At 39.5% G+C, this 16,316-nt stretch overlaps 1 protein-coding gene across 7 annotated transcripts in view; it reads right to left on the bottom strand.

Annotated features, from left to right (window-relative positions):
* Nucleotides 1-16,316, bottom strand: part of LOC100650714 (RNA-binding protein Musashi homolog Rbp6) — a 777,530-nt gene that overhangs the window by 139,341 nt on the left and 621,873 nt on the right. For all 7 annotated transcript variants that reach the window (XM_048412611.1, XM_048412610.1, XM_048412616.1 and 4 more), the window contains one exon: nt 987-1,035. In XM_048412611.1, the coding sequence (XP_048268568.1) occupies nt 987-1,035 (49 nt within the window). The remainder of the gene's footprint in view (nt 1-986; nt 1,036-16,316) is intronic.

The raw sequence follows: 16,316 nt of genomic DNA, 5'->3' as shown, positions 1-16,316 counted from the left end.
TTGACAATATCGTTTCGGTAGATTGTGGAGTAAATAAATATTTTTGTGTATTCTATAAATTCTTGTGCATTTTTAAATGTTTATATTTAAATGTTTCATAAATACGTAAATAATTGTTGTTTATAAAAATAAATCAATATCATATTGTTTACGTTTTAAATATTACCATGCAATCAAATGACAAAGCAATCGCACCGAAAAATTTTTCATCTCACAAAAGGCGAAATATAGCCACTCTATAAAGCACCTAACATTCGATCATTCTATTCTCGGAAATCACAAAGATTGTAATTGAAAATGAAAGGTAGTGTCTTTGAGGCTATTTCAAACATGGCGTTATATTCGTATTCACGCGAAGAATTTTCCTGGCTTCGTGGAAATTCCGATTAAGCTCTCGTTTTGTCGCGCTCCGTCTGTGAAAAACGCGCTGAAATTTCCTAGCTGACGCATCGTTGGATCGTTAAGGCTCATCGCGAGGGCAAAGCGGCGCAAGAAAGGCGCGCGTTAACGTTGAATCACGCAATCACCGTCGTGATTAACGGTCCGATTGATCGCGGCGTCAAATTAATGTTATTTATCTTCGACTGCACCGATGTTGGCGCATTGGCGTCGCGCGTATTACCGTAATTACTAATTATAGTTTCGAGCCGGCTCGTTAATTACCCAGTTCGCGATCCGCGCGAGTGAAACGCCAGTATTATTGACTCGCTAAACAGAGAACAGTCTCGACCATATTTTCAGCATATTTGCGCGAGCGGCGAACTTGCGTGCCACGCACACACAGGGTGCTACGAACGCGCAACGAAATTTTGCCTGCGGACGTGCGACGTCAGCAGTCCTCTGGTGCGAGCGGAAACTCGCGTTTTAACGATCACCAGTGATCAAACAGCAATTACCGGCCCATGGGTATCGAATTATTGTATAGCGGGGAGAACCAACTGGTTCTCCCAACCCCTTCTTTCGAGAAAATCATAAATTTTACTCACCTCTGTGCCTGTTCGTCTGCTTATCGAACATCAGCATGGCATCCTCGATCTGTAATTTCAAACAAAAAGGACATGTTAATTGGCGTATTTCCTCCGATGTAAATTAATTTCACATGTACGACGAAATCGCACTAGATTCACTGGATATCTGTCGCAAAATGAATTTTTCCAGTTATTAAATTTTCTTCAGAATAAGATATTGCAGATACAGAAGTAGAATCTTTGGTTGATATTTGTATTAAAATGGTACATCTGACAATTAACTATGAATTAAAGTTAAATCGCTTGGAATATTCCAGGAAACCTAAAAAGTAATAAATAACAAACGTAGGAAAACATTGAAATTGTGAGAAGTGTTTTATTACCATGCTAAAATATGTATATCATTTCACAGGCGCAAATTGTCACGGTTACATTTCTGCAGATTCCAGAACAAAAGCGCGTGATCGCGTTATAAACAACCATGATAAATGTACGACCTGCAAAAAGCGACAAACGAGGCGCGACAAAGACGTCAGAACTTAACGTCATAAATTAGTAGCGACCCTTTCTTGGTATTACCAAAAAAAAACCCCTTCTACATGTCAGGAGTCTAAGTGGCTCGACGAAGGCGTTATGGATCGTAAACAACCCTGTAGAAATAGCGTAACAGAACTCGTGAAAGCGCGACAAATTTTGAAGAGCGGTCAGTTTTCCTGCTCGAGGAAGAGAATTAAAGTCATACGATCCAAAAATAAATAAGAACCTATCCCCCGATTTTCCCCTCTAATGTTACCCCTGGTCGTTGCAATCTACTGTTCAATTAACTAACCATCGTCGCGCGCCATCAACTACAAGATACAACCAATAAAATCACCCTCGTTAAATTTCCACGCTTCAGCCCCGATCGTGCTTGCTACTTCTAGTAAGACGAAAAAATCAGACATTTCTCGGATCGAACGTTAACCTAACTACCTCGAGCGATTGGCGACGATAGAGGGTGGGACGCAACCCCTTGGAATCGGAGATAGGATCGCTTGTATTCTTTCCGGAAGTACATGTGTGCCGTAAAGCACAGCTGGACCGAGATTTACGAAGCCCGCCGCCGAGAAAAGCATAGCAAGGGGATTGAGAATAGCGGGAGTTGTAGCAGGTTGGGGTTGTGTGGGGGTGTGTTGTCGGTAACCAAAGTGCGAAGGAGACAGAGAGAGAAGGAGACAGAGAGAGAAGGAGAGTGAGAGAGGAAAGTACAGAAGCACAAGAGGCGGAAAGGCGAAGCGGCTAGTAGGATTTATGGGACAGGAGAAACAATAGGGATTACCTTCACCCCTGCCACCCTTGGAGTCGGGCTCTGCTTTGTTCCTTCGCACTTCCTGCGAAAGGACCGCAAGCACGAAACGATAGAAGTGGCGGTCATGCGTTGCTACCAGCAGTAGCACGTGAGAACAGACTCGAATTATTCGGACAGAAGAGAGGATGGACGGTGCGCGCAATAGAATCAAAGGCGGCGGAGAATGTAGAGAGGATGGGCTAAAAACTGTAGTACAAGCAGCGTCGTGGAGGCGGGAGTATATATTAGATTATGCGATTAACACTCGATGGACTTCGTTGGCGAAGAGACAGTTTCATCCCGTTTGCATCTGTCAACGTAACGTAATTCGGTTTACCGGTTTACATAATACGCTCCACGGCGAAAGTAACATCGGAGAGGCGTGTCAGCAACCGGATAAGGTCGCGTTGATTTAGGACGCCGCAGAAAAGTGTTGGTCACTCGAGGTAAAAGAAAGCAGAGGGTGACCGATCTTGCCGTCCTTCCTCGCTCGAATCTCGGATGGGAAAAATGGAAAAATGTTGAAAAAATTTGTGCGCTATTGCTTTCATTATTACGTGTTTTGGTAATAATTGCAGAATATTCGAAGCTGGACATAGCATTAGAGTTCCTTTAATTTTTATCGCATTGAAGTGAGAAATCACATGCACTAACAATCATTCTTTCATATTTTCCTCATACTTAAGAAATTTTGTGATAATAAAAGAACGCGATTATGTGTGTATATGTTGAAAATAACTATGCTTGCTCTTTAATAATGAGAACGCATGTTAGAAGCATGGAATAACATTTTATTCTACCACGTGGCCTCTACAAAATTGTCATATTTACAGCATAAGGGAAGATTGATACTAAAACATCCATCCACGCTATCGTCCGGATTTAAGACCTGGCTGTTCTCGACACAGGGATTTGTTTGAATATCGTTAACTGTTTCGCAGACACGACAGGGGAACCGGAGGTTGTAAGCCAAAAACGCTTGGACCAACAGATTGTTGTTCGTTGCTTCTAACAAAAGAGAAGTCGCATATGAGATTTGCAGCAACGCGGCGCTGCGTCTTCAATGAAGAATGATTCAAAGCGTGATTGTTTTATCGTGGGACCTGTGCCTTCTTTCTTTCTTTCCGCGAAGAAAAAGGATAACAGCGGCGAATCGATACTTCAAAGACGGTGGGGAATGTGTCCAAAGCACCGGGACATACCTCGGAGATGGTGATTATTCATTGAAATAATCCACATTCTGTTGCTTTGAAAGTCACGAGACATGCCAAAGAATTGAGTATCTTAGACGACATTCGTCCCGTTTTTTACTTTCAAAAGAACAAGTAATATTATACGACAAAAGAAAGGACGATGAATGAAAAAGAAAGATAGAAGGAAAAACGAAAGAGACGGAATGAAGCTTTTAAAAAAACAGAAGAGGCATCACAGCGTAAGGAAAGACTGACACTAGGGACGTCTCGCTATTGCCAAGTCTTTACCTTCTTCGCTGTTTTTCACAAAGTGTACGTCTTTCCATTATTTCTCTTGTTGTTTTTCGCCTAACGCACCTTTGTTGCAGCACACAGTGCGCTTCTGTCAGTTAAATCAAAGTCTGAACATTTCTCATTTGATGATTCTGGATTCGTTCGATAGATCTCTTCTTCTTTGACGGCATGGAATGTGGTTTCAATAAAAATTTAGCGCGATATGATTTTGGGTAGGAATTTAAAGCACCTGCTCGAAATCGTATTCGACAATATATTTGGAGAAAAGTTTAGAGAGAATGACTCATGGGCTTGACTTACGTTACAGGTAAAAATAGATGTTTAAATAATCGATAGGCGTGGGACGCGAAGCGAGGGCGAAACACGAAAAGGGGATGATTCGATCTCCCTGAAGTAGAAACAGTAATACGATTCAATTTGATGAAAGCCGAGATATTGAAGCGCGAGTGAAAAACGAAAGGTTAGGTTAAGACAAATGGTAGAAACGTGGAATAACGAATGTCCATAACATAGACTTACATGATCTAGTAGATTAACAATCAACTTAATTTACACGGAGTGCATAATAAAATAAAAATACAAAAACTGTATTCAGCAGGCCCTTAAATCGTCATATTCAAAAGTAATAATTTTCATACAAAGTATCTCTATTATTTCTTTCTTGTTTTTCGTTAAAATAGCACCAAATAGTATTTATGGAACTAAAATGTTAAAAGAATCAACAATTTTACGGTGTCGCTGAAACCTCTTTATACATGTAATTAAAAACAAACACTCCAAATGAAAATGAAACAATATAAATTCTTAAAACATTCCTCGGCCTCGAGTTGATCTCTTTGATCATTCCAATATCTGGTTGGTCGCTCGGTGTTCCGTTAAAGACAGAAGATTGTACCACATTTCCCCGGCACGGAATTATTTCAACTTTTCTACTCTTTTGCCTCTTGCTAGTCCGCGTAATATCCTTAGGGCAAGAATGGCAAAACCCTTTCCGATATACTTTGATGTCCTCGAGTTGTTCAACGGAATCACCCTCTGGCTTTGACTCGTTGAATCGATATTAATCTTCCTCTCAGATTGTTCTTCACGATTTTCTTGTCGTGCCTCCACGCTCAAGTTATTGCTTTCTCGTTTAAACTACGATTATAGGAAACATTTCCTTGATTCTACTTTTCGATGAATTTAGCGGCCAGTCAATTATATGAGATATCGTCGAAAATATTTCGCTGCTGATATTTTAGAAAATTAATTATCGAGCAATCGTTAGAATGGACGTTACTCACTCGTGAAAATGTATTTAAATCAGAAACCAGAGATATTAATTTTCATTCAGTTCAACGCGCAAATTTTCTATACACATTTATAAAATACAGGTATGAAAATATAATTTTTGATATTGAAAGCTAATCGAGATACGTATGAACTTCAACAATGATTACACTCTCGCCCAATAGGTTTTTCTCATAAATTTTTATCGCCATATCAGTTAAATTGAATAAAATAATGAAGAATTAAGCCAACTAACAGTTCTATACGAAAAACCAATACCACTATGATTGATTTCAAGATTGGAATTTGCGAACTTTACGAATTTGACTTTCTAGTGCTGAAGTGGGTGTATATTGTATCTGATAGACATCGATGAATATCGTTATTCTCGATATTCAATTGAAAACATATTTTTATATCAATCTCTCAAAAACTATTGCAATTAGAGGAATTGTATAAACAATATAAATACTATTTATTATACAAATTTAAATATTCCGAAAGTTGTAAGCCAATTTCCTATAATTTATTCTACAAAGGCAATTTTATTCATTTAAGTCGCTCTTCTACAAACGGCGAACAAATTAATAACCTGGAATAATATGTAATGCAATTCGAAGCGACGTTGTAATTTCTGTCGAGCTTCCATGTTCCACACGGTTGATTCACAAACGAACAATACCGAAAGGTTGTAGAAGGAACAACCGGAGAAAGACGCGAAGCAGGGTTGTTGTCCCTGAGGAGCAATCGACTTCTGGTGAGTGGGCGAGGTGTACCTTATTACAAGTTCGATTCTAGTGGTGTTACAGCTCTCGGTGGGCCGTGTTGTAGATTGCTGTCTTACGAGTCCTGCCCTTTCTACCACCAGCAGTCGTTCCCTTTTCGCAGCACACACACACATTCACACACCTCGTATCATTTCCCGCGACAGTTTTCTTCTCCCCGTAACTGGCTCTCTTGTTTAGCGAACTAATTTAAAAGGGCGCCCGGAACTGGGTCAAGAGTGTACCCTTTACGCGGACTTTTTGCATTTTGCTGCTCTGACATTTGTCACAAAGTTCTTGGGTGTAGAGCACCGTGGAAACCGGTGACCTCCAATTACGGGCGCGTAGCCAACGATGTCGTCGAGAATTATACGTTTCGAAAAATAGGAGATACTGTCGAAAATAAAGGGAATTCAAATTTTACGATATTTACATAACGTTAAATACACGTTAAATATTATCGATTTGACGTAGTTTGTGGTGGGTATGAATAACTGGTCGTGTTATCCTTCGTCACACAAAATTCATGTAAAACCTTGTAGAGTTAAAAATTTTGAACAAATTTTACTTGAAATATCTTTCAATATATTGTATTTTCATTCTTACATTAGCATTTTCTTATAATACTTTCACGAGAAATGTTAGGGGTGGAATAATACTCGAGTAAGTAGAAATAAACAGTCTATGATCAGACATATTGTACTGTGCTAATAACTGTACTTCCTAGCATGATGCAGGGAAATTTGTTGTTTACATGAAATTATATAAATGTTTAGAGAAATTCGGAGATACCAGAACTATGATATTAGCTCGTGAATTCCATTTCATGTGTCTAGTGCTTGAGAAATCCTTTACATGGGTGATATCACTATTGATTGATTTAAAATACATGTGACGGTCATCATAACAGTTCACATATTTACGAAACTTATTTCTTTGCTTTCTCTAAAAATATTTTTACTTTCGGCAAAAATAGTAAATTCAATTTTGAAAGTAGAAATATTTCAACATTGACAGTGATATTCATACTCGCATTGTGCGTCGTTGACGCATTGCGACCTTGACGCGACGGCCGAAATCGTTTCCATTTAAATCCCTGTCGTTCAAGAAGCCGATGAGTAGACGGAATAATCTAATGCGATAATCGATTCCCGCAGGAAGACCGTAATTGCATTTACGGAGACGAACGGAACATTCTAAAATAAACAGCGTTGATGGAGGATCGCGTACGAGCTCGCCCTACCGTCTCGTGAAAGGTTTCCCACTCTTCTCTTTTTTCTTTTGTTCGTTTTTCTTCTCCCCCCTCCCCCCACTGTATCGCCAGCTCGTAAAACGACGTGGATTTAAACGAAACTATACCGATTTACCCCTCTGGTAACAGAAGCGCCGCTACACAAGCAGCTCTAGGATTTCCAGAGAATGCCCTCATTCCTTCCACTCTCTCTTTTTCATCCTCTTCCTTTCCTGTTCGCTCATTTCCTGTTTCGTTCACTTTCTCCTTTCTTTCTTGCCCCCCTATCTTGGTGCTCCCTTTACGGACGATCGAGGGTAAAAGCGAGCCAGCAACCAGGGACTTCGATGAGTTTCTCCTTTTTATTCCAGCCATTTCGCGTCCCACGTCGCGTTCCATCGCAACCAACACCCCTCTGTCCCTACTGATTCAGTATGCAGCGAGCTGTATTAAATCTTCGCCGTTCAAAAGATTTCGACTTGCCGCTTCGAGCCTCGTCTCTGATTCCAACGCGCGTTCCATCCACGAAGAAGCTCGTCGACGAGCTGTTCACTCGGACACAATGGTCCTAAAAGTATATCTGCGATTGTTGGGCAATAGTACTCCTCCGGTGTAACACGTGGCGGTTGTTCCATTTAGGATGACAGTGGTTTATTTAATTTTACTAGCAAACTATATGTCACGTACAAAACTTTATAGAAAATTTGGTGCTGTAATTTTTCTAATTAGATTTTGGTCTCAATAGAATAGTGCAAAAGGAAAAATAAGAATATGACTCTAGTTTGTATTAGATAAATTGGTAATTGTAAGTGTCCATTCTCTTAAACTCGGGAAATTAATTTCAGAGGAAAAACACTTATCAAACCGTACGCAATTATTTTACGGAATATCAAAGTTTGGTATCCGGAGGTAACAAGCATGGAGTAATGTAACGACAAAGTTAATTCTGTATTTTCGAAATTGTCCCTTAGCGGCAGCCTGAAACCACGAATGTTACGATGAGTCAGGACATGACAATGAATAATTCCGTGCAGAACACCAGTCGCAACGACTCTCGCGCACAATCAAGCGAATTCGGTTAGCGACACACTTTTAATGTGACTCGTTGATGAAGCGAGAATTTCTCTGTCAGCTTCTCTTTCCTCAGGATTATCCGAAACGCTGTTAGATGCTAATAGAATAAGGTCCAGACTAAACGAAATACCAACGAGTTATAATGTGTACAAGACTAACTTTGAGTATAGTTAAATATCAACTTTCTCATACATACGGCGACAGGTTTGTTTTCGAAAAATGACGTACACATACACGTATATTCTCGAGTGTTAATTCACAGTTCGATTCAATTCCAAATTCATTAACGTTTGTATAATTTTTTGTCGTAAGTTTTATCTTTGTCCGCGGTTCTTGGTTAAAAACCGTATTTCTCTTTTCGTAGCATTCGAAGATTCGCTTACGACCTCCCGTCAGTCTTCATCAGATCTTTTATCCCTCGGAGGAAGTTCGAAGATCGGGAAGGTTATTTACGTTACCTTGTTCAATTAGGCGCAGCCTTTGGAGGCCATTAGCGTTAATTGAATAAAGTTTTCATCGAGGTACCATTAAATTAATACTGGTGCAATTAATATCGGCGGACCAAGTGTTTTCGTTTGCTTCAACGAAAACCTCGCGTATTTCGGTAACCCATTTCGAAATTACCCCTCTCGTTAATTCGAGTACACAGATTTTACAATTTTTCGCCTACCATCGAGTTTCGCCGACTTATTTATCGACAAATGTACAAATACACAACCAACGAATCACCTCCATTTTTTATTCGTCCTCATTTCGCCAAGGTTATACAAGACTGGTATTTAATCAAATACAACCGATCGTTCCACAGCAATGGACCTCCTTGATTCATAAATGGCTTTTTTTACTTCCAGTATTTTTTCTTTCTATCCCTGTAAATCGTTCGTATTAATTATAATTCGCCGGTACAATTCGATTGATTGAACGAAATAATAGAGTTGCAGGTAAAATTGTCGACTCGTTCAATTACGCGCGGCGAAAAGGCTAAATATCGCACGACGAATTTGTTTGGACGTAGTACCGAGTTCCCTTCCATTTCCCTCTCTAACCATACGTATATGTATATATGTATATATATTTTCTTTCGCTGTCGGTAATAATTAGAATTAATAATTATCGGTCGATGAAAGAACTCGGCATGTAAGTCGGGACTGAACCGAGCTCGAAATAATAATACTCGTGGCTATAATAGGGAAAAGCAGCGGCCGAATTAATTTGAGAACCGCACCAATTAGAATTTTTCCGATCGCGTCGGTAAAAACATAATAATCGTGAAATATACGACAAGGAAATAAAAACAATGTACGCTGGTAACGCGGTTTTAATGAAATGTACAGCGACTTCCTGATAAACTGCTATTTCGTTAAATTATTTCCCTCTTTGTCTGCTTCTCATTTTAAGAAAAAATATACATGTAGCTAAATTAACCAACATTTTTCCACTGAGAAAAGATACAAACAAACATGAAATAGTAATTAAACTAAATAAATATTAGATTGAAAATTTCATGTGAAGACCACAGGTTATAATATAATATAAGTCATATTTTCTATCTTTCATAGGAGAGCAATTTTTATATTCGGCGATGTCACCCAATTCCGCATCGAAGCTACTTTTTTGTTTGATTTGGAAATTATATATGTGTTTTTGTCATCTTTTCGAATATTCGTAAAATATTAAGAATGTTAATTATATAAACCTGTATTAATTAAGTTAAACTAAAATAACATTAATTTCCTATTTTCAAAGGACATATCTTCAAATCTCTTTTGATTTAGATGATTCTCTTCTTTAACAATTTCATATCCTTTTAGTCATCGGGTAACATAACAGTTAGAAAATTGAAAAAAGTGTCCTTTTCCTGTTGTTTTCATTTAATAACTCTCATAATATCTAACCCAATTTCCCGTACATGTATAGCATATTTTCCAGAAAAACACAGAAATGATGGACTAGATACACGTACATATGTATGTAGTATGCATGTACTATATGTAGCACGGATTCCTTTTCACGGGTGCGTTACGACGCTTTAATTCTCCTCCTCAAATACGTTCGCCAAACATCTCGCACGAGCTTGAAAAAACGCGGAGCTCGCGTATCCGCACCGCGACCGACGCGCAGGGGAACGAAAATTCGTCTAGTTGCGGCGTGCATTTCAGAATTAAATAGAAACGAGCCGCGGAATCTCGACTCGGTACGGTGATTCTTCCTCTTTCGCCGTCGCGGAAAAAGGTCAAAAAGGGATCTAGGAGGAGTAGAAAATACAGAAGAAAAAGGATAAATAAAAAAGGGGGGAGCCGGAGAGGATGGAACGTAGATGGAGAGCGTCTGGCCACGTTAGGCAGAGAGTATACGCGCATCTCACATAATTTTCCGCGAAAGTTTCCGGCGCTCCGTGCAGGCATCGTTCAGCTTAAATTCATTTTTGAGCACCAAGCTCAGAGGCTCGGGTTTCCACATCTGCGTACGGAACTGGTTTCGTTTCTGCCTCGACTCGTGTCTCGTTCTTCCCCGTTTCGTTTCGTTTCGTTTCACTCACTCTCTCTCTCTCTCTCTCTCTCCCTCTCTCTCTTTATTTCGCTCATGTCCTTCGTTCCTCCTACGCCGACTACATCGGCCGCGACTTAGGAGGTAAACTTCACAATTTCGCAAAGCTTTTTCATCGGAACACGATTCTTTTTTTCTCGATTGGCAAACGGAAAATAAGAGATCCGAACACCGTCAACTCTGATTACCCGCGAGCGAAATCCACCCATTAAAGTTTGTAAGGAATCACCGATGCAATCTCCACGCTCGATAATTGTTCGAAGTATACACTTTCCCGGAATGATTTCGGTAATTCAGTGGATTTTCCGGTAAGTGGAACGGATTAGATATATTTTAATGCGGATCGAACGGAGGTTGAATTTTGAAACGACGAAGATGGAATTTTGATCGCATTTTTATGTCGCGAATCATCTTTATTCAGAGATAAATATTGGATAGATATTAGGATAATGATATTTTTTTACCACAGGCAATTCTTCTTCGGTCAAGAAATGCATTTATACATATAGACTCTCTCAAATTTACTATCACTTCAAGAGTAATCTTTCATCAACATATTGAAACTTTTATACGTATATATATTTAGGATAACAAATACTATCCTATACAAAAAAACCTCACCGAGAGATCAGAAAGGGTACTATAATTTCAATTCGCTGTTCAATTTAAATCACGTTCGCTGATTGACAAACATGGGGCGTTGCTTTCGTGGATCTTCAAAAAACCACCGGAATCGTTTAGGCAGACCATAGCTCGCTAATTCCAACAACGTTTCCTCGCGCGAAGTTTTCCCGACAGTTCTGCGTTTCCTGCGAACGTTTCGACGAATAATGATGCGGAATGACGAAGAGCAGAGGCGCGGAACAAGGCAGTGGTGAGTAAAGAACTTAAGTAGCTCGCAAAGAGACGCAAACGCAGGAGGGTTGATCCGTTTATTCAGCGGCTCGTAAGCCGGTTCCAGCTTCTTCGTCGGCTCGAAGAGAACGCGCGGTAAACTTTCACGGAAAATTCGGTGTTGCGAGCAAACAACCCGCCGTTGCCAGGACTATCAATACACGTCGTGGCTGTCGTTCGATGCGGGATCGATAGTCTGACACCGTTGTTCTGGGAATAAGAAGTCTCCTAGCTGGAACACCTAGTGCCGATCGGATGCTTTTTCTCGCGGGGATTACTTTCTCTTCGAGGAAAGAAAAAGAACGAAGCCAGCGAGTGAAACACCAAGTAGAAAGAAAAAGAGGATGATGGAGAGAATGGAACACTCGTTTGGACATTGTTGGAACGAAGCTCGCCGAATCGTCGGCGCACCAACGTTCCAGAGGGTAATCAAGCCTTGACTAATTATTCTAACGTAATTCTGAAAGTTTATACGAGCGCTTAAAACCATAGTCGTACGAGTTACTGCTGAATAAACGTATCTCCGCTTACTTTGTTTTCTTCAACCTGCAAAATGGATTTCTCGTGGTATCTGTGTTATGCACAGGAGATAGGTGATTAAAGAACACTCGTGTTGAAATTGTCTGATTAGATCGAAAAGGGTACTCGACCAATTTAATTGGACAGAAGCAAAACTTTTGATCACAGATTTCGTTTCTTTTTATTTAAAAATTCTTTGATTGTTAAGAATGCACAGTGAATCGTATATTTTCGAAAGTTAGATTTTTCGCCTTGAATCCATTGTTTAAAGAAACGACTTAATGTAAGCAAGGGGAACGCGACGTTGCGTGATTAGGTGACAGGAAGATTGTCAACCAGAATGCAGAGATTTAACATCGTATCCAGACGGATTCTTCAGAAAACGAGGGTAGCCTGGCTCGTATTTCAGGACTTGATACATCAGATACAGAATTTTGTAACAAGCCAGCGGTGTTTCTGTCTCACAGCTGACACCTAGTCATCCGCATTACCATATTCTCTGACGGCAATTGTTTTTTAACGTAAGCGATCGATCGTTGTAATTTTAATAGATAACCAACACACCAAATCCATTAATATTAACCATTTATTACGAACGACCAACTGTTATTTCGAAGCAAACACTTTTAACCAAAATATTCCTGCGTATATTCAATATTTCTATTAAAAGTAACAAATTTTAAATAAATAAATAAATATATACAAATAACCAAAAATCACGCAGAAACAAGGATTGGAAGTGTTAAAAAGAATTTACCAATGAATAATTATAGTTTGAACAAAACGCGAGAATTTTTATGATTGTGCAGAAAGTAGAACAACCAGGCACAAGCCTCGTGACTGAAAGGAGAAAAGAAAAGAAAAGCACAACGAAACGATATATGAAACCTGTTCCCTTCGTCATTTTTCTCTATTTATATCCGTATATTATGCAGCCTTTTAGTTCCGTGTGAGATCTCCACGCGTTTCGCATAATTTCCGCGTTTTCGACCAATATCTTGCTGCTGGCGTGCGCATAAATAAAAACGGGACCGGTTGCTCACGGAGTACGAAGAATGATTTATTTATTGACAAAGATCCATTTGGGAAACGCGACCTCTCCTGAAAGCCACGTTCTTCTCTACCCTTTCTCTGTCGGGGCCGTTTTATACGACTAGATAGCAAGTTCGTGACCCACGACGTGCCAGGCACGAGCACAACCATCGCCAACACGCGGCATCAGCCTGCTGTCTTATGTATTGCGCTCCATCCTAACCTAATGATGTACCCTGGAATTTCGCTAAACTCGTTCACGAAGGTTCTGCACTGTCTTTTCTCTTATTTTTATTTTTGCTTTCGAATACACGAAGACTGGTATACTATCCTCCTTAAATAAAAGTTAAATAAAAGTTTTTGTTGCTTAGCCAGCGCTTATCTATTTTTAAGGACATGTTAAAACATTGAAACTTCAAATTAATTAATTTCGAAGCGAATGAAAAGAGAGACAGTGCGAACGAATAATAAAATTCCAGTTTTTCAGGTGTTTCGAAATTGTAGAGCAATGGCAGCACAAACTTCTTTGAAATTTACGCAAGTGTACGTTGTGTAGGTTGATGTGAAGATTACGCGATTGTACATTACCCAATTATAATACACGTAGAAAATCCAAAATGTAATTAACGGTAACCTTATTAATTAATACTGCAACTATTAACTCGTGCAACTGTAATTATTATCCTTATTCTCCAGCGCTTATCCTTATTAAATATGGAACGAATATTGGAATTAATTGGTATTTATAATTGATGGAGATTACATTATGTTAATTTGAATGAAGGTTTTAAACGTTCATTACGAAATGGAGCAATTTTGTGAATGATTTCTATATTTCTATTCATCAGTAAGATACTATCACTGACAGTCTTGTGACTTATATCACTGAACGGTGAAGAATAATATAATTGAAACGATTTGGCACGCTATTCATGTCGGATCGATTACAGTGAAAGGACAAATAATGAATTTTTCAGTTAGCCAAGATTGTAGGTACTTCAAAAATATGGATAAATTGAGTAAAAGATAACTAAATCGCATCTTCCCAGCTATCTATGATCCAACCTAGTCGTTCGAACTAATCGAAAGCGTGTTTACATTTCCATAAACCTTGTTCCGTCTTCCATGAATTTTTACGGTATTGTACGCGCGATATCGGCATCACGTGATGTCCAGAAGTTCCGCAGAACGTTTGATTTCGTGCACCGCCCCGTAACAGCCCTATCTTTTCCTCGTACGGTCGCAGAATATTCAAAGAGTTGGTCGAATTCGCGTGTCTTTCGATGCTCGTCCCCGTGCACACACGCCATGCCGGGTGGCGTGCACCAGAAGATTTACGTTATCGGATATCGTTTTCCGATTGGCTTTCGGCTTAACTTCCAACGAGAAGTAATGAAAGTTTGTCAGTTGGAAGCATCGTCATTTGAATGTTCCTCGTAACTCTCCCGGCTTCTCCACGCGATCTCCAGAAAATTTTCGACGATTAACCATTCATTGCTTCGTTCTATCTTTCTTGTCGTTACTTTTATTGGAAATCAAAGAAAAGAAAAAAGAGGGAAGAAATCATAATATTGAGAGAATTCATTGAAATAATATGATAAAGCGATATAAAACGCATCATTCGTTTCAGTTCTATTAACACCTGTTCCGCCACTTTGGTGCACGTATTACCAATACTTTTGGATCCAATTACGAACGCGGTAATGACTGCGAGCACGTGAATTTCCCTTCTAATATCGCAGTTCGATAAACACTCGATATAAAGTTTACAGTGTTTAGTTTTTGCGGTGATTTGTACGATTTCCCGGTGTAATATAAGAAAATCAAGAAAGAAGCGTACGTCGAAAATGAAAATAAAAGAGAAGCACATAATTGTGTTCGAATGTGAAAGCATTCGTTCTTGTCTCAACAATCATCAATGTTGTCTTTTTGTCTTGTAACGATGCGAATGAAGTTTCCAGAATGACTGTGCGACAGATTCGAAAGAAATTTGTCGTATCGTGTTAATTTGCCATACTAATCGCTTCGCTATGATTTTATAAGATGAGATTAATTATGGACTTCGAAATGGCTTCGCAAAGTGGACCAAGCATCGCGCTTCGTCTGTTCGCAAACTTCGTTGAACAGTTTAACCAATGTATATTAAGACGCTAACTTTACCACCAATTTGCACAAAGTGCTCGTAAACTGTGCCGTAGTATGTGCCTGCGTACGAATCCGGACCACCTTGCGCGCGAAAAATCTTATCGTTGTCTCGATGGCGCTTGTGAAGTTTCTCGACTGATATAATTAGATCGGACGAGGGTAATTGGCAACTACGTTTAGGTATCTTTAGTAAAGTAACGAAAAGTTTAAAATTGTAGCTGATTACGAAATTAAAAGATGTTGCTGAATATTAAAAAGAAATACTTAAGTCAAAATAACAGTTATTTCTTAATTACATAATCAGGATTTTCATTTGAAAATCGAACTATAAAAGATCAACTAATGAGCAGATAATCTAGAATTGTGAAAAATGCTTGCAGCACATAACTTCACCAACTATACGCCAGATTTTTATCATAAAATTCAATATACTGGGATCCCGACTCATACTTTTTACCTTCCTATATAACGAAACCCATATTTTCTAAACCAGTAAACCCTGAAAAGAACTTCATTCAATACGACCTCCTTACGAGTTCCAGAACATTTCACACGTCGGCAGTCTCTTTTCCCTTTGCTCCCTTTAAAAACACACACACACACACACCACGCTATCTTTGCACCCTTATCCTACGCACGTTTTCAAAGAAAGGAAAAAGGGGAAAAAAAGAGAAGTAAAAAAAAGTCTTCAGCCCATCGAGCAAGTTCGTTCGTTAAATTTAATGGTGTCACTCATTCGAAGCTAGATGCTACCAGGTGATTATCCAGCCTCGACATCGGCGCCTTGTCCCGATGGTTCTCTCGACATGTAGAATTTGATCGGAAAGAATTCGATTCTCAACCCTTATAAGATCGTCTTACCAGCTGATACGCGCTGTCTCGAAGCGAACAGGAAGTTGGATCTGGTTAGAGCGTCGTGGACACAACGGTTCTACGTTAGCAAAGTCATCATTGTCGTACATTGTCGCAGTCACGGTGATCTGGCTGGTCTAAAGGGGCTGTGAGTCGAACAGGGGACAGAAAGGGTGGCTAACAGTTAGGAGGCTGCAGTCTCTAGCC

This window comes from Bombus terrestris, chromosome 2 (assembly GCF_910591885.1).
Source record: "Bombus terrestris chromosome 2, iyBomTerr1.2, whole genome shotgun sequence".
NCBI classification, from domain to species: Eukaryota; Metazoa; Arthropoda; class Insecta; order Hymenoptera; family Apidae; genus Bombus; species Bombus terrestris.
Note: the sequence above shows the minus strand (reverse complement) of the source record. Positions and strands in the feature narration are given on the sequence as shown.